General features: G+C 46.4%; 1 protein-coding gene across 2 annotated transcripts in view; it reads left to right on the plus strand.

Annotated features, from left to right (window-relative positions):
• Positions 1 to 16,110: 16,110 nt before the first annotated feature.
• The window catches only part of KDM7A (lysine demethylase 7A), a 63,503-nt gene continuing 52,479 nt past the window's right edge, over positions 16,111 to 27,134 (plus strand). For both annotated transcript variants that reach the window (XM_030959441.1, XM_030959442.1), the window contains exon 1: positions 16,111 to 16,271. In XM_030959441.1, the coding sequence (XP_030815301.1) occupies positions 16,156 to 16,271 (116 nt within the window). In that variant the 5' untranslated portion in view covers positions 16,111 to 16,155. The remainder of the gene's footprint in view (positions 16,272 to 27,134) is intronic.

Below are 27,134 nucleotides of genomic sequence, written 5' to 3' on the forward strand. Positions count from 1 at the left end.
TGAGCCACTGGCAGGACCCTGACTCGCCTGTGCTCTCCACCTGGGAGTTCTATCTGTCCCAGCCTGGCTCCAGTTGTCACACTGAGTGCTGTATGGGCAGCTGTGGGCACCCAGACAGTGGGATGGACGGACGGACAGACAGATGGATGGATGCACAGCCCAGAGCTGCCAGCACTCATTGAGAGGGTGGCTCCCTGCTGAGGATGGTAGAAATACCTGCCTCTTATCCAGCTTTTTATAGCAGGTAAAATCTTACTGGTCAAGGGCACAACAGTGGTAGAGACTGGATTGCAGGCAGGGCAATGAAGAGCACCATTTTTTGCTTCAGTAGGCAAAACATCTATGGGACTTCAAATTCCTGGTGAAGATTCCTACTGCATTGGAAATACCCAAGGAAGGATTGGCACTTTGGGAGTGTTCAAGGGAGTATTGCCACATGAAGTAATGTCACCTTCTGGTCTTACATGAGCCAGTGGAAGGGCTTTCCTTGCAGAAGTCATCTTGCCTGCCACAGACCTTCACGTGAAAGAGCATTAAGCTGCCTGTGTTCCCTTCCTCTTAGTATCACAGAATTGTTTGGGTTGGAAAAGACCTTTAAGATCATCAAGTGCAACCATAAACCTAGCACTGCCAAGAGGATAAAGCACCTGTACCAAAGTCTGCCCTAGCAAAGCAGCATTGAGCACAGAGGAAGAAAGATCAGTTCTTATCAATGAGCAAAGCAGTACAGCTAGCAATAAACCCAGGCTCACTGAACAGCCCTGCAAACCCAAGTCCAACAAAGTCCTTGCAATATTATATATTATTTGTCTTGTGAGGTCTTTGTGAAGATGATGGCCTGCTCAGCAGTGTTAGGCATGCACGTTGTGCATGCAGGAAAGTGTCAGTCCTGAAGTAGAATCCAAGTCACTGGGGCAGGAGAAAGAAGGGCTGTGGGAATGTGTGTCATTTCCCTGAGAGGGCACAGGCTGACTATAGTACAGATTTTAATAGTATTTGGAAGCACAGAGATGTGGGGAGAAGGATTCCCTGAATGCTGCTTGCAGGAATGCTTCATAGCATGACTTTTGGTGCATCTCTGATTGAATAAATGTCTTTATTTGGTCTTTTACTTGTGAGACCTGGGACTTCAGCACCAACTTCCCAACTCTGGAAACCTCCAATGGACTTTTAACCATGGCAGCATCCTTAATTTGCTACAAGGTAAGGCTTCTAGATCAGCAATACACTGGGTCAGATTTGATTGTTTCAGAAGTGTGGGTTGGTGTACCAGTGTAATGGTCAGCACTGTGCTTGTGTGTGTCCTGACACCCTTGTGAATCCTAGTGGATCTATCACTGCTCCTGTGAGCGAGAGAACTGGGGTTTCAATTTTTGCAAGGAGGTGGTGTGGCATAGAAGAAGTGAGGATTTTAAACTCTGTGTCAGAGAAGAAGGAGCTGGCATGGTTGTGAGCATTGCCTCAGGTGGGCAGCACCCTGCCTTCCCCATGGGGATGCTTACAGCAGGGTGCAGAGGTCCCCCCCAGTTAACAGCTCTGTCAGTGCTCCCTTCTCCTGCCTTTTTCCCTGTTCCCACAGATCAGATCAGCCCTCTGTGCCAAAGCCTGTCATCTGATTTATGGGAGCCATAAACTGCAGAGCAGAAAGAAATAAAAATACTAAACACTTAGTTTTTTAAAAGGCCAACAGCACATTGAAGTCTTGGTGATAATTTGCTCATAAAGAAATATTATGCTTCAGATCATAATCCCAGGCTGCACATGGAGGCTGAGGTCTGGCCTGAGTCTCTCACACTTAGGCTGTAAAAGGAAGGCAATGGGATGAAAAAAACCACATAACATGTGGGGATTAGGCTCTGCTGTCTTGCTGTCCATCACCTCCAGTGCCTGGGAGGTCTTGTGGAGAAGAGAAAAAAATCTGTCCTGTGTTGGAAGGACAGTGGGCTCATGGACAGATGAGAGGCAAGAAGGGAGGGGAGAATAATAATCCATGAGCAGCAGTCCAACAGCTGAGATTTGCAGGCTGTGTGCAAGTGCCCAAGTGGTGAGTTGAGGGCTGTTCCCCTTGGGCTGAGTAAGGGGCTCATCTGCATTATCTGTAGTATTGTCAGCATGGCCGGCCAAATGCTTGTTGGTGCTGCTTGGGCAGCAGTTGCCTTTAATAACTGTTGTTGAACACTGATTTTTGGTCAATGCAGATGGGTGTCTTGGTTTCCAGAGGTGAAAACCAGCCCTCTGTCAGTAAGAGGAGAGAAGCAGTAGGTATGTGAGCAGGTGAGACCTTCACTCCTTCACTGGTGTCAGTGTTTGACTGCTAGAGAGGTCTCCCAGCTGCCCCAGGCAGGGCCTGTTCTGGGTGGATAAAATTCCTTTCTGGTTTGGCTTCCTGCTACAAACACTGTCTGTGTCTGTTTACCTACTGGGCTTGCACTGGGGACAGGCACCTGGTGGTTAAAAGCAATGCATGTCTTCAAAGGAGATCACGGAGTGCACGGCCATTCCAGTGCAGACATATTTTCTCCTATCTGATCTTCTCCACCTTACCCTGTGAAAACCACCTATTAGTACACTGCTGCCTCAAAAGAATCTTGCTATGATGCTGGTAGGGTTGCAGGAGGGCAGGGAGGTTGTCAACTGTGGTTTTTATTTTTCTTTTTTTCCTTCTGTCCTTTCCTTATGTTCTGCTGGCAGGAGGGCTGCTGGCAGCACTGTCTTCTGACCTGGACAACACAGAGCTTAGTAGCCTTTCTCAACTCTTCTTCCTACAAGAAACTCTCTTTTGAAAGGAAACCATTCTTCCTGAGATACACATCCTAAAATTGCTGGTATAGGGCCACTCATAAAGATATGGGAAGTGGGAGGAAATAGTAACTTATGGGATTTTCCTTTGGGGTTTTGGTTTTTTGTTTTTTTTTTCTCTAATAATAAAAAATGAACATATATTCTAGGAGTTCTATGAACTCTTTTCTGGAATTCATGACATTCATGAAGCATGCTATTCCAGCTTTGTTCCAGATGCAGCCCTAGCAGTGCTGAATTATGCCCTCCCCAAGGCCTGCTGGCCACGCTGTTCCTGACACTGCCTGCTGGGCAGTTTGGGTTTGCAGTGAGAGCACACTGCTAACTCACACACTGCTTGGCAAGCCTGTGACTCCCAGCTCCTTTGTCACTGGGCAGTTACTTGGCCAGTCTGCTGCCAGCCCATGTGGATGCCTGTTGTTACTCCTGCCCAGGGCAGAGCTTTGCACTCCTGTTCCTGTGCATCATGTGGCTGCTGTTGACCCAAAAGCTGAATTTCTCAGGGTTGTTTTGCATCCTCAGTTTGCTGAGAGTATTGATCATTCTCCCAGGCTACATTTAAAAGGTTTTTATAACTCCTTGAGAACTACTGAGTTCAGCCTTGCTGCATCTCAAAGACTTGCTGGCGGTCTCAGCAGACACATGTTAATGGTAACCAAAGGGGCAGGGTACTGCTTTTCAACAAGTACTTTCTTAATTAAAATAAGAAGGCTTTAACAAAAACAGATCCAAAGCATAAGTAGCCTGGTTGAAAAGGGAATCTGAAGTATTTAACTTCCCCCCACAAAGATGCCGCTCAGGCAGTTCTGGGGTGGTCCTAGGCTAAGCAATGCCTGTGCTCCAGTGGCAGGAGCTCCTGCGCTCCTCGTGCAAGCAGGAGGGTTTCAAACACTCTTCATCAAGGACATGAGTCCTGTTTAACTCTGCCTGGGGAAAAAAAGAGTCACTTTTACCTTGTAACTTAATCCAGTCAAGAGCGTTTCTACCTCTGCAGCCCTTTGCAGTATTGAGTACTGTCAGAGAAAACTTCTCCAGGAGAGAGGGCTCACAAGCCATTTCTCCTCTAGTTAGAATAGACAGTTTATTTTCTTGGGGAAATCAAAACTTTCAAAACTTCTGGCTGCCCCCATCCTTTCCCTAGTGTTTCCTGAAATGTTTAACAGCATCCTCTTTGCCTGTTTCCCAGAGACTGAGTTCCTCTTTGTGGTCAAGGTTCCTCTTCTCTCCTCCTTAGTCACTGAGAAACAAGGACCTTGTTAATACATTTTTGCAGGGGAAACAGATGATCCTGATGGCCAAAATAGACCATTTCTTCTGGTAAGTGGCTGCAGAAGGGGAAATTTGTTCCTTTCTCCAGTTGTATTTGCTGCTGCAAACATGAGGGAGAAGGGATGATTTCTCCCACCAGACAAAAAGTCCATTTGTAAGTGTGGGGAGTGTTTAGTGATGCCTTGTAACAGCACACAGAAAGGAATCACCTCTGAACTTCCTTCCCACCAGACCCTGCCTTTGATTAGAGATGACAGGTGATGGGTCTGTGCAGGTTTGGCACTAGGCACTGGTAGCCTGCAAACAGAAATGAACATCTCACTTCTAACAGGGCTGAAATAGTGGCCCTTTATGGGTCACAGCAAGCAGTAGCAGAGTGCTCTCAACTGATGCCAGAAGTGGTTGATAAATCACTGATTGCTCCGACAAAATGCTTAAAAATTAAGAATGCTTCCAGGAACTTTACTTGGGTGTTTTTAATTCTGACCTTCACAGGGCGCAGATATTTACAAAGAATAATCCAATTATACTGCTCATAATAAAGTATGGACATAAACCCTGTTTAAACAACAGAACTATATGCTCTCTGGACATCTGCAGGTTTGGATGAGCAAGAAAGCACACCTGTGCATCATCCTGCAATTCTGTGCAGCCTTGTCTGTTGACAACCAGGCCCCTTGCTGTTACCCACATTGGTTTGGGCAGTAGCTGCACAGCAAATGGAACCTGTTTGGCTCTCTTACTTGTGAGCCTGCAGGGAAGCCGAGGGTAGTAGGGGATCTTTGGTTGCTCTGCTGGTGGAGAGGGAGCTGTAATTGCTGTGTAAACTCTTCCTGCTGGGTAACTTGATCACTGCAACAGGCATACGCCAGGGTAAGTAGTGGTGATCCCAGGCCAGGCAGGATCCAAAGCATGCCACCTGCTCAGAAACTCTTGATTTGATTTTGTTTTTGGTGCCATCCTGCCCAGTGACACCCTTGAAAGACTGCACTCAGCTCCACCTATCAGTGTTTCTCTCCCAGGTTTGATCAGCAGTGAGCTCTCACCTTCCTTTCCTTTGTGTCCTCCTTCCAGGTCCTCTGTGTGTACCCTCACTGCATCCAGCGGGGTGACCATGCTCCACATCTGCCAGGGTCACTTTTCCCTCCAAAGGAAAGGCCTCTCAGGAGCAGCAGACAGAAAACCAGCCCTGGAACTCTGCACTTTTTGGGAGGTGAGCTGCTGTGTGGGCTTAATGGCCTGACAAGAGGCTGGTTGTGGGAACCACAGCAGTCCCCCTGCACACAACTCCCAGTGCTGAGGGATACAGCCCCGTTGCTCTCATGGGACTCTGTGCTGCCACACTGACTCCACTACCCATCTCTCCTTGTCCACTTGATTAATTTTTCAAGTGACATCGTGTATTGAACACTTTAAGTTGGAGCACTGGAGGTGTAATTAGATTAAAGTACAATTCCAGCTGCAGGGGACAGAGACACTTAAAACATGCAGTGTAATCTGCCTTCTCGACAGAGAATTTCCTCCTAAACCTGGGGACCCTTTTGGGCATCACTTCGGTGCAAAACTGCTTTGTCACAAGAGGAGGAAGGAGAGGGGTGCAGTAGTTGAGCAGAACTAGCTCCTCAGGCACGAGGTGGTGAAGGAAGCCTGTCTCATGACCCCAGGTGGTGTGCAGTGGCTGTCTCTGAGCAGATGGGCAGTGGATGCTTTCTCTGCATGTCTCTTTTATTCCTAGGAAACCTGCACAATATGCTTTTCAAGTCTGCTGTTCCAGAAGAGCAACTGAACACGTGCTGAACTTTGATCCTGTGAGTGCTGGTGTTAATAAGTTACAAACTGACCTGAATGCTCTGCAGGAGCCAAAGGTAGCCTGGGGGAAGTTCTCTGCTTTTCAGTAAGAGGCACCTTGTTACACCTCATCCCAATCCCATCAGCTTCATTAACTCAGGCAGCCCCTCCAAGCTTGGATTTCACAATGGCTCTTATATTAGCTCAGCTCTGGGCTGATGCAGCAGCCAGTTCTCCAGCTGCTGAAGTGCCACTCTGTAGCTTGGTGTTGGACTGGGGGAAGAGAGCTGCTGTGTCCCTTTTTGCCTGGGGAAACAGGGAGGAGTCATGGAGAGAGGCCAGGAGCTCTGCCACCAACCTGCTGCCCAGCAGGTCTTTCCCCTTTCTTTCCCAGGTATTTCCCCTTTCCCTGACTTTTTGAAGATGAAGGCCTTTTGCTTCTATCTGGCTTTTTGCTTTATCTGCTCTCAGAGTCTTCTCTTATTTGGTGGCTTTAGGAGCAACTGTCTTGCTTCTGCAACTCAGATATTGCTGAGAATCTCTTGTCCATCAAGGCCAGTATGATTCTTGCTTATAAAGCACAAATATACTTTACAAGATCTGCTGAGGCTTCACTGTGAAGCAAGAAGTGATGCTGTTTAGATTCAAGGTTTCTACCTTTATTTTGAAATAAGAATTTAGAGTTTTCTTTAGGAAAAATGTATTCCTGAACAAAGCTTGTCTGGATGCCTCCCTCTTGGTGGCCATAGAAGTTTTTCTCAAGAATTTATTTATAATTTATTTAAAATATACCAAATATAATGAAAAAATAGGAAGAGAAACTGCACTTTGGGTAGAGCCTTCCTCTTCAATGGCACTCCTTAGAATCAGAAAATATCAGAAACTGCTTCCCCAGAGTAAAACTGAGAAATGGGCTTTTTAGTTGCATGTTGCCTCCTCACCATCCCTGCACTTGTACACTGGACCATAGTTGTTCCTGAGCAAATGTCTTGGCTCTGTACAGCACCCTGTTAGTCTTGGCCAAACTCTCTGCCACAACAGTGGAGCAGGAGTGTGCTGAGACTCCTTTGTGGTCCTAGGTGCTGTCCCTCAGGTTTGGACCTTTCCTCTCTTTCTTTGCCTTTGCTCCATTTGCCATATTGTTCGAATGACACCCAGATCATTGCAGGTATTTCTGTGCGTGGCTAAGATCGGTTGTGTGAGCAGTGCCAGTGGAGAGGAGTGAGACAGCTGAGGGTAGCCAGGGCAGGGACTGCACAAGCCAGAGTGCTGAGCCCAGGTGAGCCAGACCTCTTTGGGGCTCTCTTGCTGGAGCTGATCCACGTGCTACAGCTGCTGTGGGACCAGGAGCGCTTTGTCCTTTGGGCAGTGTCATGGGCACCGCGGGGACACCCTGCTCTCTGCGCTGGAGAGCATCCCTGGCTTTCCCCTTCTCTCTGTCCTGGCCATTCCAACGCCAGTGTGCAGTGGGAGGAGAGTTAGCAGTGTGCTGCAGCTGGGGACTGACCCCTCGGGAGCGCTTGGCAATTACAGCTCTGCCCTGAGACAAGGCAATCTGGATCCTGCCACCAGCCCTCCAGGACCTGGGGGGTTGCCACGCTGCAGCCACAGACGTAGCTCACACAGGGGGTGCCCCAGCTACTGCTTGACAAAGCAGTGGAGGCTTGGCAGAGGTGTCTGTGCTGCTCCTAATGCCGGGAGGGACACAGGTGGCATGATGGGTGGTCTGTGCTCCCAGATCTGCTCCCTCACTGCCCCCTCTAGCCAGCGGCACCAGCCCTTGATCAGTGATGGGGGGTTAGGGCAGCCCTCCCCGTCACTTCTGCAGGACCCGGTGACCATTCCCACCTCCCAAAGGCATCACCGGGTCATTCTCTGGAGGGAGAACAAGGTGATCAATAAGGGGCCACCGAGTGCCCTGTGTGCGTGGAGAAACACCCGTGCCCCGTCCGTCTGTCTGTCTGCCCTGCTCCCTACCCGCCCTGTGTGGCAGGAGCAGCGTGGGCCCGTGTGCCCAGCGCGGGCCCGTGTGCCAGCCGGGCACGCACGGCAGGGCCAGGCCAGGGAGCTTTCCACATCCGAGGGCTCCCTCCAACAAAGCCGTGTCTGTCCTGCTCCCACTATTCCTGCCTGTGCGGTTGGGGACCGGGGGGCCGGAGGAGCACAAAGGAGCCCAGACAATAGGGCGAGCGGGAGCGCTCCTCACACCCATGGCGGCAGGCGAGCGGGCTTTGTGTGCAGCCGCGGCCTCCCTCGGCGGCGGGGGCAGGCGCTGCCGGCCGCCCCGCGCCGCTCCTTTGTTCGCTCGCTGCCTGCCAGGGGTGAGACAGGCAGGTGAGCGCCGCGCCGCGCAGGGGGCTGGCGGCGTGCGGCGGCGGCCGCATATTAATGGATTTCTGCAGCCTGTCGCTGGATGCTCGCCTTGATTCATGAGGCTCCTCCGTCGGATGCGGCCGGCAGGGAGAGCGAGCAGGGAGACAGCTATTGTCTGCCAGGCCCGCGGCCCTGCCGTGCCGCTCCGGCGCCTGCCACAGCCCCAAAAGCGCTTCGCACCTTCGCCCCGCCGTCCTTCCCGCCCGCCGTGTCCGTCTGTCCAGGCCGGGGAGCGGTGGGACTGTCTGGTACCCCAGGTGTGTCCCTGCTGAGCTGGGGAGAAGGCAGGTGGGCAGCAGGCAGCTCCCCAAACACCTCCGAGTGCAAGGTGGGGTGTCCAGGCAGGGCTGCGTCCAAGGAGGGCTTGTGCAACTAAAACCACTTCCACCCAGTGCCCTAGTGACACCAGGAAAATGCCTTTTTTTTTTTTTTTTTTTTTTTGGCTGCTGTAGATGTCACATTACATTTCATGACTGGCTATAATTTTCAAACAAAGCAAATAGGCAGCTGGTGGACAGGTATTAAGCAGGCAGCAGTCAGCCTGTCTTGAAAAGGCTGATTCAGGTACAGCATTTGATAACGCTCATGCGGGAAGGGCGTGGATGATAATCCCAGAGAAGAAAACAAAACTGGACAGAGTGCACTCCATCATGCTGACAAAGAACTGGATTGTACATGCTGGGGTGCAAATAGGATTGTTTGCATATTCAGCTGACTCGCTCTTCTCTTTTCCTCTTCCCTAAGCATAGGTGGTGCCTGACCTCCTTGGGGAGCTGTTTGAGTTGGGGGACAAATGTGTATGGGGGAGGGGGTAAAGGAGCATGTGGAGAAAGAATGAGAGCAGAGAGGATGCTGATTTTAGGGGCTGCAATGGTTAGCTAGTAGGGAAAACGCTGCAGGGACAGGGTTTATCGGACTGAATGTAAGGAAGCTACAGATATGCTTGTCTGACAGGCTTCCTTTTATATCCCTGACATGCAGCTTATCCCACTCTGAACTAGAAATTGGCTCTCCAGAGCAAAATAAAGGCCCAAGGTCTGATTTTTTTTGTCCCCCTTTCTTTCTTTTTCTCAGCTGTCAAGGAATAAAGCTGAACTGAGGGGGAAAGGAGCATTTATTCCCAGCGGATCAAGAGAGAAAGGCTGGAATGAAGGATTTTCTCCAATGATAGCACTCCCTGAGCAGCAAACCCCACCTCTGAGTTTCCAGTAAATCTGTTGGGATTACAAAGCAAACCAATCCAGAAACGTCAAGGCATATTTACTGTCCTATTAACCTGGTGCCCCATTCCCTCTCTGGCACACACACTGGCAGCACACAAAGGTGTGTCCCAGTGCTGTGTGCTGGGGAGGGAGCATGGCTGTGAGCCCAGCTGGGGCAAGGTGACCAAATGGCTCCTGACTTCTGCTTTGCAGCCATCACAGCATGGAAAAGGGGTGCTGGAGGTGAGCCTGTTCTGGGAACAGTGGTGCTTGGGGGCTGTGCCAGTCCTTTGTGCTGTCTGGTCTCAATGAGGCAGAAATTTAATTGTAACAAGGAACTCGCACACACTTATCTGCAGCTGAAGCCAAAGCAGCTTCTGTTTGAGATCACCTAGATTTGACTGCTGTCAAATACTGTTTGCAAGTAAGATGGGTTTCCTGAATGCCATATTTACTTGGTGACACATCTAGAACTTTTGGAAAGAGGTTTTTAAAATAAGCTTGTCTTTAAGGTTTTTGCAGGTGTCTTTTTTACTTTATTTTTCTTCTTTTTTTTTCTTCTTGTAAAGAGAATTGGGCAATCATAGCATTTTGATGAAAGTTGCCTCTTATTCTCTAGCTTCATAGCCCATGGCCATCCTGAAGAATAAAGGAAATGCTGATAAATTTGGTATATTCCCCACCTAATGCTCCTCTATGCTGTCTTCAGAGCATGTCCTGCCCCTAGTTGCTCTGTTAACTTGTCTCTGCTTATAACACTTGGTACATAAAACACAACTGGGCGCTTTTCGCTCTGATTAAAATCATGCTGTGCAATAGGAAATACAAATTAGCTCTGGCCTTTGGGCTCCTGACAAGTTTCCAGCGCGGCTTTCAACACCACAGAGATTGTGTAACTCCATCTGTGCGTGCTCTGTGTGGTGACGTCTCCCCCTCCGTCATGAGCTGGGCTGGCTGCCACTCACCCAGGTTCAGCTGCTAATACTTCAAGCAGCTTTTAGAGCTGAAGGAGGAAGAGATGTTGCCAGCAGCTGGGTGAAATGCAGAAACCAGCTTTTCCTTGCCAGAGGACTCTGTGGGAAGAGTTAAAAGGAGGAGGACTTCCTAGGTAATTCCCCCAGTCTTGATGTTTGTGCAAGAACCTCCCTTTTGAATGAATGACCGTGGAGCTCAGCACAGCAGAGACAATGATTCAGTACAAGGTTAACCTCTGAAGGAAGAGCACAGTAGCCTCTTATTCAAACTGCAGCTTAAGTTTGTGTTGCCATGAAGTGCACGGCACTTTCCTGCTTCCTCCAGGGACTCGAGCCAGGCATGCTGTGTTACATCATTTCAGCGTTGCTCACAGGAGCGCTGAGGCTCCAGCTATCGTGTCACATTTTCAGCAGAAACCTTTTAAGTCTCGGCGACTTCCTGTGAGGATGCTGAAGCAAACAGTGCCCAGACCTGGGAGTGAACAAGCTGCAAATGACATCGTGGGTTTGAAATGCTGCGTGGGCACGGTGTGGGTGAATGTTCCCTGCACTGGGTGTTTTCTAAAGGTCTCTGAAGCATGAGGCATGACTGAATGACTTCTGTTTTCTTTAAATGATGAGTGGGAGAATTTTCAATCGTTGGTCTGCTTTTATTTTTATTAAATGTGTGTGGGCTGACAACATGACTCAGTATTTTCTCTGCCGATGCAAAGATCACACTGCCAATTCTGGGTATATTTCAGACAGTTTCCTACAGAGAACTGGAACAGTTTTTCAGCCCAGAGCTTTGTTTTTCAGCAGCCTTAAGCCTATTGATGTGAAAATAAGTGATTTTAAAAATGAGTGTTTTGCCAAAATGTACATAAATACACTGAAGAAATGACCAAACTTGGGGAAAGTCCCTCTACCCCCATGTTTTCCCAACAGTTTATCTGATTTTTTTCATGGCTATCAATGTCTGATTTTTCTTCCTGATCCTCCCTAGCCTGAGTTGCTGCTGGGCCATCTCTTTGTCTGCTGGATATCATCTCTGGTGTTTATTTGGCCATCCATGTCCTGCTGGGTGACAGCCACCATCCTGTAACTGATGGTTGTGAGTTCTCCCCTCCTGCCAAGAGACAAGTAGGCATATGTGTGGGTACCTGTATGTGGTTCAGCCAGAAGTACCAGAAAACTCCTCTTTCTCCCTTCTGGCAACCTCCCTGCCCTGCTCTCCTACTTTGTCCTCCCTTTATGTCATGTACAGTGCATGGCATGTGCTCTGGGAGATACACAAAGCCAGGCATGGGCTTTGGATGCTTTTATTGTACAACAATCAGTGCCCTCTTCTCCCATATCCTCTTCTCTACTAATGTGCAGTGTGCTGGTGATTATGTCTCTGATAAGAACGGGTTTCTTGCTAAGACCCTCACCTGCAGTCAGCATTCTAGAGCTACCAATAAAGGACTTTGCCCTGCTGGTAGCAGCCCTCAGCCCTGTGGACCTTGCTGAGGGTCTGTGAATGGCTAGAGAATAACACACTAGTGGATGAAGGATGTTGCACAGCAAAGGTTGTCTGTGAAGATGACGTGCCTGTGGATTCATTCTGTAGAGCGTGCAGAGTGAAATGAATTCCGTACACTCTGCTTATTTGATTGTTAATTTCAACCATAGAATTGCCACACTCAGTCCCTATCTATGGCCTAATGTGACCTGTACTTGGCACCATGAACCAAACCCCACTACAATCCCGACTCCATACTGGCCCATACAACAGTGAGCTGTACCTGACCCATTTATTCACAAGCTTGCATTACAGTACTAGGCAACTGTATAATCTTCCTATCATTCTAGTTCCTCAGTCCTCAGATTTACTTCCTATTCCTGGCATTTCCACTACCTGCCACTGTCCAGCCATGGCAATATTTCACCCCAAACTTAAGCCTGAGCAGATCCATCATCCCTACAGATCTCACTGGAAGCCATTTGATGTGATTGACTCAAGTGCCTTTGCAGGCTTATCTCATAATGATAAGAAACAGGTAGCAGGCCTTATAATTTCTGCACAATCCTTACATAATTCAGGAAGAATCCTACACTTAAAGCCCTTTTTACCCTACAGCCTGATTCCTGCCTTAAGGATAAACTATCAGCCAGCATTCCTTGATTCACAAGCAGAAGCATTGTGCCTTACTGAGCACCACACTCAGGCTTGCCCTGAAGAGTGAGCAGAGGTGGTGCTCTTTAGTCCTTAGTGCCCCAAGGACTCACGATGAAGATCCAGTGCTTGTTACTTACTGTCCTGTACTTCTGAGTGCCAGAGCCACTCACCATGCCAGCCCCAGCCCCATACATGACTGTTTCTAGTGTTTTTGCTGGAATCCAGGCACGGAGATGGAGGCAGTCACTGGGACTTGCTTGATGTACAAGCTGTAAGTTGTGTTTTTCAGAGCTTGGGCTTGATGGGGCAGAGCATGTTTTGGTGGATTTTAGGGTGGAAAGATTATGTTTGGGCATGGCTTGAAGAACTAACTGGCTTGCTCAGCTGCTGAGGGGATGGATGGTAGGCTGGGTAAAAGACAGGGCATGGGGCAGTGTGACAGTATCTGTACATCAGTGAGCGAGCAGGCAGTCATGGTCTGCAGCACTGATCACTCTCCTTTCCTAAAACAAGCTTCATTGTTCTCACCTTCTTAATTCTCACTGCCCTTCCACGGGTTCTTCATCACTGTCTGCAGCCTTTTTCCTCCAGCCTTTGGATTTCCAGAGCTACCAGCTGCTCTAGAGCTGGTTGTTCAGCCCTCCCCAGCTCTCTGTCATTGCTGCCTTGCCTGCTTTTGGCAGTCAGAGCTCAGCCAGAGGCCAAGCATATGAACCCTATGCTGCCTACTAAAGGTAGTCTGCACACTGTATTTCACATTGGTGTGTCTTGCTGGTTGGAGACAAGAATGGAGAGTGCTATGGCCTCAGGTGTCTTCAGATATAATTGTGCAGCTGTGAATATTGAGCTTGTTTCTGAAGTTTTTTTTGGGATTGGCCTTTAAACTTGCTTCATTTAATTATTTACATTGAAGGTAGGTATTGCATTTTTTGTTTCTGAACTGTGTTTAGTAAGATTGTCATAGAAAAGCTCTCCAAGTTTCTGGAAAGAATACTTATTAAAAGGGGTTTTGTAATGTTGTGTGGTCCTCAGCTTTCCTGAACTTTTGCTATGTTACATTCAAGTATAGTTGACTGTTTTTGAAAGAAAGCTTGGAAAGAGAAAAGCTGACAGCAGGTCAGACAGAGGGAGGTGGAGCTGGTTTATGCCACTTTTTTTGCAACAGATGAAGTTGGCATTCCCTACCTGATTAAGGTGCAGCAGACTGAATCACTAACACACCTTGTTCTGAAATAAATCATAGTGACAAAATGACATTGCTTGTGGCAGTAGGCAAAGTGCTTATTAAACAGCCAGCATTACTTTGCATGCTTAGGATCACAACTACTCTCTTTCAAAAAACAAACAAACAAACCAAACAAGCAAACTTTTATTTTTTCCCCCATAATCAAGGCCAGTGGAGGGCAGGTCCCCACAGGGTGCTGGGTCCAGCTTGCTTCCTCATTCTTTGCACTCTCACTGATGGGTTGCTTTCTTCTCTGTCAAGTGAAAACTTCCTCACCAGCCCTGAGCCCGGCCAGGTCTCCTCCCCTGCAGTGCAGCCCCAGCCCATCTCTCCCGGGAATACCCACCCCATTCCCACCTGCCTTACCAAGGGGGGGCTCAGCGGGTTTGTCCTTTGCAGACACTTCCCGATACACAACACGTCTGCATTTTTATGGCCAATTTGGATAAAGACATAACTCCAGCTGGTAACTGCAGCTTCCAGATAAGACTGACCCCGTGACAATGTACGAAACACCCAAGTAAGGAGCAAGGAGTTGTCCATTTTCAGGCTCCAGGGGGGCTACATACGCCAACACTTTGTTGCACAAACACAGAGTAACAACTCTAACTGGAACAGTTCTCTTGGTTGTCGTTACCTTATCTGTAATTGATTCTGCAAGAGTTTGCAGGCCCTACCATTAGAAAGCAACTTCCTGCATGTGTCTTTGAATCAGATTAATAAAGGGAAACAATATTTTTAATGACAGAGCCTCTTGTATGTATTATTTCCTGAAACTCTGAAATTGTCATTTGTTGCCTTACTGGTGTTTCTTGCCCCTAATAAATTTTACATCAGCTTTTTAGAAGACTGATGTGTCTACGGCCCCATTTTGTGTGGCTGAAATACCGAGGTGTGTTGGAAAACTAAAGAGTATTGAAACACCCACAAACAACGTCCTGCAGGTCAGAACCTTGTGCACTTTCTAAATAGGTCAGGGTTTTGTTCAAGAATCTGGTATTTCTTGAACATATCCTCTATACTTCCTTTATTTCTCTGTCTCATTCTCCATCCAGTCACAGAGCCTGTGCGCTGGATTTATTTGTTTTACATTTCTTTGCTGTCCATTTTGCTGCCAAATCATCATCTCGTGTTGCTTGTCTTATATAAATGTTAACATTAGTAAGCTTCACAATAACAGCCTGGAAAGGAAACATTTACTTCTGAGCTTCCCTTTGCCAAACAAACCTACAGCGTTTGCTTTTTTGTGGCTACTAGTGGTTAAGGCCATGGGTTGTAAAATTATAATGCTGTAGGCAATGTCTATTACAGTTATGATCACTGTAACATGCACTTGGACATATTTATTGTTTCGCTTTTTAATTGTTTCATTCAGTGTGGAGGACATGGCTCTCCATTCCCTCATACAATATAATCTCCATAGGTCCTTGAGAGGCTGCAGGGAAAGAAAACAACTCTGTTTTTAAATCTACTTTTTTGTTCTCGATGACACATAATGAAAGCATCAGTGTTACTTTTGTGTCCTGAAAGAAAGGGTGACGGCATGGAACGGAACAGCGCATGATGCGCACGTAGGCAGAAAGCTTGACAAGAAATAAACCATTGCCACCCCCGGCTGGGCAGCGTGGAAGCACCGGCTCCTCGGGGGGTGTCCGGCCAGGGGCAGGACCGGGGCAGGATCGCACAGAACAGGGCAGGATAGCACAGAACAGGGCAGGATAGCACAGGACAGGACAGGATAGCACAGGACAGGATAGCACAGGACAGGCCGCCCCGGCCGCCGCCGCCGCTCTCGTTACATAACGGGGGGGACGGGGGCGGCGCGCGCCGCGGCCCGCGCCCGCCTCCTCCCGTGTCCTCGCGGCACCCCCGCCCCGCCCCTCCCCGCGTGACACCAGCGCGTGCCTCCCCGCGGCCCGCCTCCCGGGAGGGGCGGCACGTGCGCGCCCTGCCCCGCCCCGCGCGCTCCACGGGGAAAATCGCCCTTTCCCCTCCCGGCCCGCCCCGCGCACGCTCAGTCCCCTGCCGCTTCGGGCCGTTCGGCGGGGCGCAGGCGCGGCGGGGACGGTCGCCGGGCGGGGCGGCCGGGGCGGTGCTTCCCCCCCCTCCCATCGCCGTCCCCGTCCTCCTCCTCCTCCCGCCTCCACGGGGGGCCGGGTGACGCACGTGCGCGCCCCCCCCCGCGCTGTTGTCCGCTCGCTCCCGTGCCGCCCGCCCCGTGCGCGTGCCAGCCGGCGGCGGGGGCGCGCGCGGCGTGCGGGGCGCACGCGCGCTGTTGTTATTGGCGGCGCCGCCGCCGCCGGCGGAGGGAGCGGGGCGGGGGAACGGGACGGGACGGGGAGGAGCGGAGCGGGGCGGGCGGCTCAGTCAGGGAGTTCTTTAAAGATGGCCGGAGCGACGGCCGCCGCCGCGACCCCCGTGTACTGCGTGTGCCGCGAACCCTACGACGTGAGCCGCTTCATGATCGAGTGCGACATCTGCAAGGACTGGTTCCACGGCAGGTAAGGCGCCGGGAGCCGCGCCGGGGCCGGGCGGCGCGGCGGGGCAGCCGCCGGGCGGCACCGGGCACAGACGGTGGCAGTCGCCTTCCCCCCTCCCGCCGGGGGGGACAATGGCTGCGCGGCGGCAGCACGGGGCGGGCGCTCGCCCGGTCCGGCTCCCCCCCCCGCCGCGGGGACAGTGCCGGCGCCGGCGGCCGTCCCCGGGCACATGGGTCCGCGGCTGTGAGGGGGCGGACGGGCCGGGGGCTGGTTACGAAAGAGCAACAGATGCGGGGCTGGCGGGGCCGGGGCCACCCCGAAGTTGTGCCGACTCCGCAGAGGCGTCGTGTGTCCCCCCGCGCCCCCGGGGGGTCTCTCCCGGGACAGGGCGGTCTCCCGGCGGAGAAGTGCGGACACCGGGGCTGCCCCCGGCCGGGTGCGAGCTCCGGGCTGCCCGTGCGTTTTGTTCGGGGGCGGCGGAGGAGGAGAAAGAGGGTCGCCCCGCGCCTCTCGCCGCTTTGACGTTTCCAGCCCGGTCCCGAGCGGCCGCCGCCGCCGCGCGTGTGTTTTGCGAGCCGAGCGTGTGAATAATAAAAGGCCCGTCGGCAGCCGCTGCGAGCGGGAGGAAGCGGCGGCGGCGGAGGGGATTCACGGGCAGTTAAACAAAGAAGCAAGTTGGGGGCCCGTGGCGGTGGCGGCGGCGGCTCGGCCGGGCCGGGGCTGCGGGGCCGCTCGGTGCCGCCCCCGCCGTGCGGGGAGCGCCGGGGAGCGCGCGGCGCCCGTGATTGACAGCCCGGCGTTTAAATACCCCGAGCGGCAACAACAACAGCGCCGGCCGCCCGCGCCGCGCCCCTGCCGGCCAGGGCCCGCAGCGCCGCCCCCGAGCCTGCCCCCGGGCCCGGCGCTCGCAGCGCCCCAGCGGGGGCCGTGCGCGAGGTCGTAGTTGTTTGGGTTTGTTTCCCCTTCATTTATTTTCCTGTTTCTTCCCCTCAAACGGCAAAAGACAAACGCCGGCCGAAAGTAGGTTGTGTATTTAGGTGTTACTTAACAGTAATTGTTACACACGGGTGTTTTGTTGCCACGTTTTAGGGGGAAAGGAAGGCTCGCAGCGTTTCAGATGTTTACTTGTTTGATTTGTTCTTTGTACATGGGCTTCTCCCGGCTCGAACTGCAGTATAATAGAAAGTGTGAAAAGGGCTTTGTAAACCATAAAAACTGGCAAAGCAGGATTGTTGTACCTTAAAAACAACCTCTCATTAATATTTTTAACTAGACTGCTACTACTCTTGCCAGTACTGTTGTTCAGAGCGAGACACACAGCAGCTCTTCTGGGTTCCAGCAGCTTAATACAAGTTTGTCAGAACTCGATCACTGCCTGCAATGAAGGTGCAGGCATTGCCTGAAGTGTTTGTGTGATTACAGGTTCTTTCTCTTCCAAGTCTTCTTCTGCATTTGTGTAGTTGCTCTTTCAGAATGTCCTGGCAATTGCTCAGGTTCCATGCAGGCTTAACTTAAATGCCAGCCTTGTGCGTCGGTATTGCTGGGGTATGGGTGAACTAAATTTCTGAAGTTGTTATGGGGAGGAAAGCATTGCCTGATCTAAAGGTGGGACAGACCATTTGGTAGCTTTCTTGGATCTTGATGTGCAAAAAGCTCCCCACAGGTTCCTGTGATTGAGCTCTGTCATGTACTGGGTAGAAGAAGCCTGTTAGCGCTGAACTGCCTTGATAGTCTGAAATGTAAGAGTGGAAAATAAGCAAGCAGGCCAGCAAGAGCTGGCAACAGGCATTCTGCTTTGGGATTTAGTCGCATGCTCACCCAGTCTCATGACTAAGGGGCACGTTTTTGGGAGACGCGTTGCCCCCTGCCAGCTGTGGTCTGCTCTGGGAGTGCCTTTCCCCTTGCTTTAAGAGTGTCTGAAGACAGTTACATATCTTGTGAAAGAAAACACACACTCTCAAATCTTGATGGTTTTTGTGAACTTCTTAGTTTCATGTGTTCTTGATTTTATTTCTTTTAATTTTTTTTTCCCCTGGCCTGTGGAATTGGACTGATGTGTGTTCTATCTTAAGAAACATATAAACCCAGGCTGTGGTGTGCTAGCATGATACCTAGTGCATGTTATTTGATTATGGACTCTTTGCTGCCTTCCTATGTATAGTCAAGAGAGTGCCTGAACAGTACAGTGGAGGCTGTACAAAGTCTGTTCTGCCAGATTGTTATTTAGTCCCTTCAAATTATTATGTGATTAATTTTTTCCTGTGTGTTCTTCTTGCACTGTCTGTCTTCACATGATTTGTACTTTGGTTTGCTGTTACCAATATATTAGTGTTACGAAATATGCATTTTATGGCTTTTGGCAAATATTTGTGTTAAAGCAAATGTTTTGTTATGCCTGGCAAGGCTGTGAACCTGCTTTGTGGGTTTCAGTTACTCTCTGAGTGGGCTTAACATCCAGCCACAGTCTGGTGTAATTACCCCTTGTGAACAAAAGAGTGTAACACGGGTGCCTGAGCGCTGTTTGAGGCTTCGTCGCCTTCCTGAATGGCTTGTGAGAGTGCAGAGACTACAGAGCTTTAGATGTGACAAACTGTCAAAGCTCTCAGACGTGCAAATCCATTTATATTTTAGACAATTTTTGTGTTTTCCCCATCATTTTATCTCCTTTAAATGAAAATGTCACATTAAGCTGATTCCCGCTTTGACTTGTCTAGAATACACTCCAGCTAGAATGAAGCGTAAGAAGTCCTTTATGCTGCTCTGTGTGTTCAACTTTTCTTGGATCTGTTCCGTAGCTCTTGAAACCTCTTTAATTTCTTGGTTTCATCTTCAAATGATATGTATCATTCTATGATACTTCTTGTGCTGTCTCTGCCTTCCTTCATTTTTTGATGCTTTCCCTCAGTTATTAGGTTAACAACATGCTGTCATCTTGTTTGTGTTTTTTGCTGTGATATATTCTGTGCCAAAGTTACATATCTTTTTTTAAACTGCTCTTGCAGTCAGCTCTGTTCTTGAAATATATTTGTGAAGTTTGCACAAATCCTGTTGAAATTTTTGTTCTTTTTTCTGTTCATGATACATGTACTCAACTAGATTTATATGCCTTGCATAGATGTGACTTATTCCTGTAGACTAGATCTCAGGTCAGAACAAACTGAAGTTTAAACATATAATTCAGTTTTTGTCTGCACAGTGTAAGGTTGTCTGTGATATTTCAGAAGTAAAGTACTGTAGAATTGGCCTTTTGAGGAGGCTGGCTTTGTAAAGCTGCGCTGGTATTGTACTAGTTGTAAAGGAGTGTGGAGAAGTCAGTCAAGTAAACTGAGAATTAAAAAAGCAGGTGCCCCTATGAAGTCTTGTGTGTTGCACTTTTCTGGGGATGTTTTGTTTCTCAACAAACATAGAGTGAACTTCTAACATGTCTCAATGATGAATAGGTTAAGAAATTATCAAATGTGTATGTCTCAATTACAGATCTCTGCCTTTTGAAATGCCTGCAACCTTTCTAATGTATTTTTACATTACAAAAAGGTGTTTGGTTTTTTTTTTAATTAAACGAAGGAAATGTTTTACTCTTCAAAGTTAGAGCAATGGGGTATAAGAAAGGGAAAGCATAATTTTTTTGTTGTTGTTCAAAATTAGCAGTTTACCTGAAAATTTCATAGTGGTGTCAACTTTGGTGTCTTCCCCTCAAGGAGAAAATTTTTTATGTTTACAGAAATAAATATTTAATTTGAGCAGCTTAGAGGGCAGTCAGGGAAGTACAGCACTAATCTGTATGTAGTGTACGTAAGAACATGCTTCTGTTGCAAAGCAAAGTCGAATTGATTAAATTTATATGGAATTGTTTTTAAATTGATAGCTCCTGCTCTCAGGATTAATTTTGTATTTTGTATAGTCTAGAAAGAATTAACTTTACCCTTTCCTGCAGCAGTTCATTGGTGGTATTTTGCCATTAGGTGTTTGATGTTTTTTACAGCTTTGTCATGATTAGAAAACATTTAACAACATAATTTGAAAAGAAAGGGGATTCGTGTACTGTTTGAAGATTATAATTTAAACTGCAGATGCCTTGAGGCCTTTTTTCCTCACATGGAGGAAAAATTCAGTGCCAAAGTCACATCTGAGCGAAGTTCATATAGAACATCTTCTTTCTGATATCATCTCGGTTTGAACATGCCTTTGTTTGGTCTCTGAAGAAACACAAAACTTCTCATCCACACCTTCATATGATCTCGATGTAAAATCCAGGTTTCCCTCTTACAGCTGTTAGATTCCATGGTACAGGTCTGTCTGAACACACTGATTTGTACTCTGAAGGCAGGCTTTCTCCTTAAGAAAAGAAGGAAACGCATGTGCTATAGTGACTACTTCTCCTGAATTGGTTCTTTGTTTTGGAGCTTTATACATGAGGTTCTGCACGATGGGCTTTGCCAACTCTTTGCTGCTGAAAGAGGCTGTCCTGCTCCTGGCTGTGTGCTGCTATAATTCATCTTTTGCTGGTTCAGTGCTTGCCTGATTGGTAAATCAACTCCGCTCAGAAAACTGACAGAGCCCATTCTCTTGCTGGGTTAGCTTTTTGTTGGGTTACTGAGTTGAGTGGGCTTGTCAAAGGCTAGGATGAGTCCCAGAGTGTTGTAAAACACTTGAAAGAATGTATTGTTGGAGATGATACTGGTGGGAAAAGACAGAAGAGTTGCTCGTTTTTTTTTTCTTCACTGCCCACTTTGGGATTGATAGCTCACCCAGTTTTGTAGAGCCTTGTTTTTGTGCTTCATTTGTGATTCTGCCTGGGCCCAGTTGCCCATCCAGTGGGGTCCAAGGGTGCAGCTGCAGGAGCACAACCCCAGAACATCATCTGTTTGCAGGGGTAGGTGAAGCTCTGGTGTCTGTTGTGGAGTTGGAGGACAAGACATGGTGATGCTCATGTCAGGGAAGGTTGCAAAGAGGCTGCTTACAAACATTTTCTGGTGCAGACCTTCTCTTTAGAGAAAATTAAGGCCTTGTAGTTAGAAACGTTCAGGGACCTGAACTGAATCAACAAGTCCTTGTCTGGTCAACAGAGCTCTGGTCTGGCACCTGAGAACTTTCAAACGGACTTTCTGGCTCTTGTGATGTATTTAAGCCTTAAATCCTTCATGTGGCAATTTGGTGGATCTTAGGGAAGCGTTTTAGACCTCAAGGGAAAGCTAATGTGTTTAATTTTACTTCTCCTTGGCTTAGCCATGTTTCCTCAGAAGTGAGATGGAAGTCTCAACTTCAGTTCAATGAGCTGCGCTGCCCTCTGCCAAAGAATTAAGTAACTTGAAGTGACTTCAAGCTCCTCTAACAATACAAAAGCTGAAACAGTTTTGGTTAAACTGAAAAGAGGCTTGTTATAATGAGGATGCCAGACAAGGACTTGTGTAACTGGATGTCTGTTTCCAATCCTTTTATATTCTTCATTTGGACAAACCATTTTTTTCCTCTTGGTTCCCATCTGTGAAGTGGGAAGACTTATTAATATATATTAAAGTTAGATGTGTTCTACCATAATAAGCACTGAAGAGTTGCAAGTATTCAAATTGCTTCAATTTTTGAAACTGTGTAATAACATGTAGAACTGTGTGCAAGTTTTTCTCTTTATGATTTTCTTGAAGAACTGGCTTTATTGAAAGTAGGTGTACTTTGGAAGTTAACACTCCTGTCCTTGAGATCTGTAATTTTGTAATTTTTTTCATTTGTTCAGGAATAAAACATAGTAGATGGTTTAGCTTATGCCTTCTGATAAAGTAACTAGGACAAGAAAAAAACATATTGTCCAATAAAGATCTGTAAGAGAACTGAATTGTACACAATTCAGCTTTTTGAATTAGAGTCCAACAAGATTCTAGTGAGTTTCTAAACAGTTATTTAGTGGAAATGGTTCTAATTTATAAAGCACAAATTACTACCTTTTCAGTGTTAGTTAAAAGAGAATCAGATTTAGTTATTTAAACACTACCTCTAATTTTCTGTAATATTATAGTTCACCTATATTTTGGTATAATTGTTTTGTTTTCATCTTGACTGTGCAAATGAAGGCACTGTAGGTGTATGTGTAATTTAACAGTAAATTTTTTATTAGCTAGTTAATTTATGATGATTTTATATTCAGAAATGTTATTTGTTGATGCTCATGGAGCACTTCCGTATCTTCCTTTCCCTTCGTGTTTAGTACATAAATGATTTGAAGAATTCAGATGTTGTCAGAAGACTCAGCTTTGTGACTTCTGTATCTAAGAACTAGAGAGGTGAGAGGAGTCTGGTGGACTGCTGCTTGGTGCACCTAATTTCTGTATATATCTGCTAGGTGCTACAGTGCAGAACATGAAATATATTCTTTTTGTTTTAAACTTATCTTGATCTGATAATGATGTTGATAATGATGTGTTCTCTTAGAGCAGCACATTTGCAGTAACAGGGCTTAAGCCTTACAGTGGAGTGTCACTCTGTTAACTGCCAGTGGGCAAAATCACATTAATTTTGTTTTCATTCTTCATTTGTGGTTTCTAGTTTTTTTTTATTTTTGAGTTTGCACAAATTGAAGATGAACTAATACTCTTCATGTAGCTATTTGTACTTTCCCTACATCACGTGTGAAATACCGTTGTCTCCAAACGGCTCTGAATAATCAGTAAAGATTTCCATACGTGCAATGCACATACTTAAAACCATAAACATGCTCAAATTTTACCTTTGTCTCATTGCTCAAGTATGAAAATTCAATTAACAGCATTGCTATTGCTTTATTATCAACATATGAGAGGTATTTTAGTGAAATGTATAGCTTTTAAAAAGCTAAGTTATTTTTCATTTTGTCAGTCCTTTCTAATGTGTTACAACATTAGCTCATGAATACACAGAACTAACAATCTATGGAGTATGAGTCGTCTTGAGATGTCTGCTGTGTGGTGGTAATATGGATTTATGTGGCTGGTAACCCTCTTCAGGTCAATTCTGCTTTTGAATGGAATTAATATTTAATACTGTTTTCTCCATTACTTCAACATTAACTAAAGTAGACTTCAAAACTGGTGTTTCTTTTTGAAAATACTGAGTTCATTGTTGCTCAGGCAGGCATAAATGCTGGTGTTCGCCACAAAAGCAAGAAAGCTTTTTTTTTAAATCCTCCCACATTATTCTGTTTTAAAAGCCAATTGGAGTAAGTTAGGATTGTTCTAGATTTTTAATATATTGTGGTCTGAAGTCTATTTATTTTCATCTGAAACTGTCAGCTGACATTGTAGCTAGGCTGGGAAATTAATTTCGTAAATTTAATTGTGTTTGTTCCATTTACATGAATACTTTATTCACTTAAAGGCTCTTAAAGCTCTCTTCATGAAAATGAGTGCAAGGAAGGGTAACTCTCTGAGAAATGGAGTCGTTGATATTGAAGATATGTGATTGCTCTGTTCTCTCATTCTTGCCACTTATCAGGCAGTATTTTCTAATGAGAGTGACATTTTTCTTTTGGAATATTGATGTTTGCCAATAAACGAAGTCCAGATGAGATAAATGAAGAGGAGCCAAAGAAATTGCTGTATCTTATTACCCAGCAATACTAGTAAGACCTCTGGTTGTCTTGCTCAACATACAGATTTTTAGTTTTGTTTCAATAACAAGAATATTTGGATCTTTTCACCGAAGGATTACATCATGCTGTTGACTTGCAAAACTTGGTGTTAAGAGCAAGCAGAAGAGGAGAAATGAGGTGTTGCAAGTCAACACAGGGCTTTCAGGGTACTGCTGGGCACATCTCTGAGGTGCAGAGAGCTGTATGGAGCAGTCCAGGAACAGTACCAAAGCAAGGTAGCTGTGCTAACGGGGCACTGTGCTCAGGAAAATGTTAACAGTCTGCCCCCTCAGCGTAGTGTTATCCCTTATTCCATAGAAGTGTGCAGTGCTGACATATCACAGCCTCAAGCCCACTCTGTCCTAGGTATTTCTCTATGCTTCTGTTGCTTATGTAACAGAGGACCAAAATCATGTCAAGAAAACTGGTGTGCACATGTAGTCTCTTAAATCTTCTGACTGCAGTATTTGTCTGCCGAGACGACACATCAGTGTGAGGCAAAGGTGAGCAGCAACTTGCTGCCTCTGATGCTGTGCTCTCCTGTGTGAACAGCTAGGACATCTTGGGGCATCCCTTTGCATCTCCTAACACTGCAGTAAAGTGTGCTGCCCTGCTGGAATGAGTATCACAGGAGTAGTTCAGAATGCTGAGAACGGATGGAGCAGCTGTAGTATTGAATGATTGGCCTGATGTCCTTGCTGAGAAGTGCTTATTTAGCACTTTAGAACTGAGTGAAAGCAGATGCCTTGGCTGTACCTTCCACTTCCAGCATGGTCAGCTGGCTTGTGCTTGAAGCATCATGAAACTGAAGGATTTGGGTATGAACTACGGTTAGAGCATCATTGGAGTAGATCAGAAATAAATTGCTGAAGCAAAGGTGCAGCTCTGAAGACCTCCTGCAAACTTTACCTCCTGACTTTTATATTGTACCAATCAGAGCAGATTCTAATTTTCCTTCAGTTTTGGAATTGATGGCTCAGCTAGCATCACCAGTGAGAATATACTGAGCGTTCTATTTCCTGGTCTTTATTTGACTATGGAAATAAAGTTATTGTGTAATGAAAACAAACCACAAAGCCTCACTTTAGAGAAAAAGAAACCTTTTTAACTCCTGGTTGTTTCTGATACTGAATAGATCTGTCACTGTAACAGGGAACAAAATCTTGTATATTAGTGAAAGGAAAATATCACTGGTACCAGTGTTCAGCCTCTCAGTGTCAGGTGCTGTTACTTGCTTCCTATGAAGATGCTTTGCATAGAAGTGATCTTTTCCTGCAGGTAGTTCCTTACATTAGGGAAGAGATCTGCCATTTCTCTACAACTCTGTTTGCTTATTGCACATTAGTGCTGTTGTGCCTTTTTTCATTCCCCCAGCATATGAATGCTTGTGTCTAGTTGGCTGGAACTTTGTTTTTCATAGGATTGCATTGTGTCTAATTGTCCCTTTTTCCTTTGATGTCTGAAATAGTGATGCTGTGTGGGGACTGGGACAAGGAAATGAGCCAATATCATGAACAAGTGGTAAAACATGGGGAAAAAAAAGCTTTTAGCCTTTCATTATGATCAGTGAAATGATGTTGAGCAGACATCTTGTTTGTCTGGACTAAGCTTACATGAAACAGGCATGGGTACATTTACACCATGTGATTAAGAGTGAGCTGCAGTGCATTCCTCACTGCTCCTGGTACACCTGTGCTGAGAAGGGAAGTGAATGCATCCCTGCAGTGGGTGATGGCAGTTCTCAATGTAAGCTACATGGAAAATTCCCAGGGAGTTGGTAGTGGACCACAGAGCAGCTTGAAGCAGTAAAGCCTCTATTTGCAGTTTTCCAGTCCATTCCAGGGGAACAATAGTAAAATCTGACATGATTTTCATGACACATTATTAAATGCTTTGAATAGTCTGTTTTTTGGGGTGGTGGCTTTTTTCCCCTTTTTTTTCTTGTACCCCTAATAGGGAATTTGGAGAAAGAAGTTACAGATAAATGTTGTATATAAATATGTTGGTTAACCTAGTAAAATAAAATTTTGTTTCTTATGCCAATCTGGGGAAGCTGGATGAGCATCTTTCTAGTGTGAACATATGCATTGCTCTGAGCCCATGAGAAATCCATCAGCTTTCTATGAAGCTTGTGCACCACAATATTTTGGAACAAGTTTTTGTTAGGAAATGTGCTCTATCCTTTAATATGCTTGCCATGTGTTTAGAAGAAAAACTGTAAATCTCTGAATTACCATTGTTGGAAACATACTGACTGTGTGCCAAGAGGATGGGAGTAAAGTAGATACTTCCTTTTCAAAACTGTACCAGACACAAAATAATTGAATGGAACTTATGGTTTTCAGGTGTCTGAAAAATTGGAACTGAGATCAGAAGATTTTTCTGTTCACGTGGGGTATCTACAAAGGGGTTAAGCAGCCTTTTATAGAGGAGTCTTGTAGGTGAAAAGTTGGATGGAGAGAGATCAGCAGAAAGAAAGACAATGTGAAGAAAACATATCAAAACAAAGAACATGTGGAGAATATTGACTTCTACTGCAAGATTGTGAAGTTTTAAATTTGAACATTAATTTGTGACTGAAAAAAGCCTCTGTCTAAAATATCTGCTGCAGTGGCCAGTCACTGAAGTGATGTGAGGAAGATCCAGGTTCTAAAGCAGCCAGTGGGTTTGGTGAAACTTGCTGATACAAATGCATGGTTGAGTTTTTGATTGGATGGAAGCTACTTTATGGTGTGCAGAACATAAGGAGTGATGATCAACATTGATTCAAATTTACAATGTAACTTCCAGTGTCTTTCTCTGAATAGAATCTAACCTGAATCACCTGCAGCTAGTCCAGTTTTAATTACTACATTTTCTGAAGACAAATACTTAGTTTGAGGTTGTCTTATGGAACTCTATGTCTTGAATTGCTAAACGAGAAAAGATGTCTTTTTAAAGATGTCTTTTTAAAGACTGGATGTATTTAAATTGATGTACTACACATTATATTGTAAGATTGGGAAATTATTTTTTTATTTAATTTTTTTTTTCAGTATTTCTATTTTCAGTTAGTTTTATAGCCGGTGCTATGCAATATAAACAAACAGATAAATAAACTTTTCTTCTGTAATTGAATTGTAAGAAAATAGCTTAATAGTTCACATTCAGCAGTATGTCAAACTCATTAAAGGCTCTTTAGAGCTCATTGACCTCTAAATCTTTATCTAGGAAACACTTCTGGTAAAAGATTATTCTTCTGTCAAGTATTTACTACTTTTTGCTAATTATCAAAGAAGAACCTCTTT

Source organism: Camarhynchus parvulus, chromosome 1A (assembly GCF_901933205.1).
Source record: "Camarhynchus parvulus chromosome 1A, STF_HiC, whole genome shotgun sequence".
NCBI classification, from domain to species: Eukaryota; Metazoa; Chordata; class Aves; order Passeriformes; family Thraupidae; genus Camarhynchus; species Camarhynchus parvulus.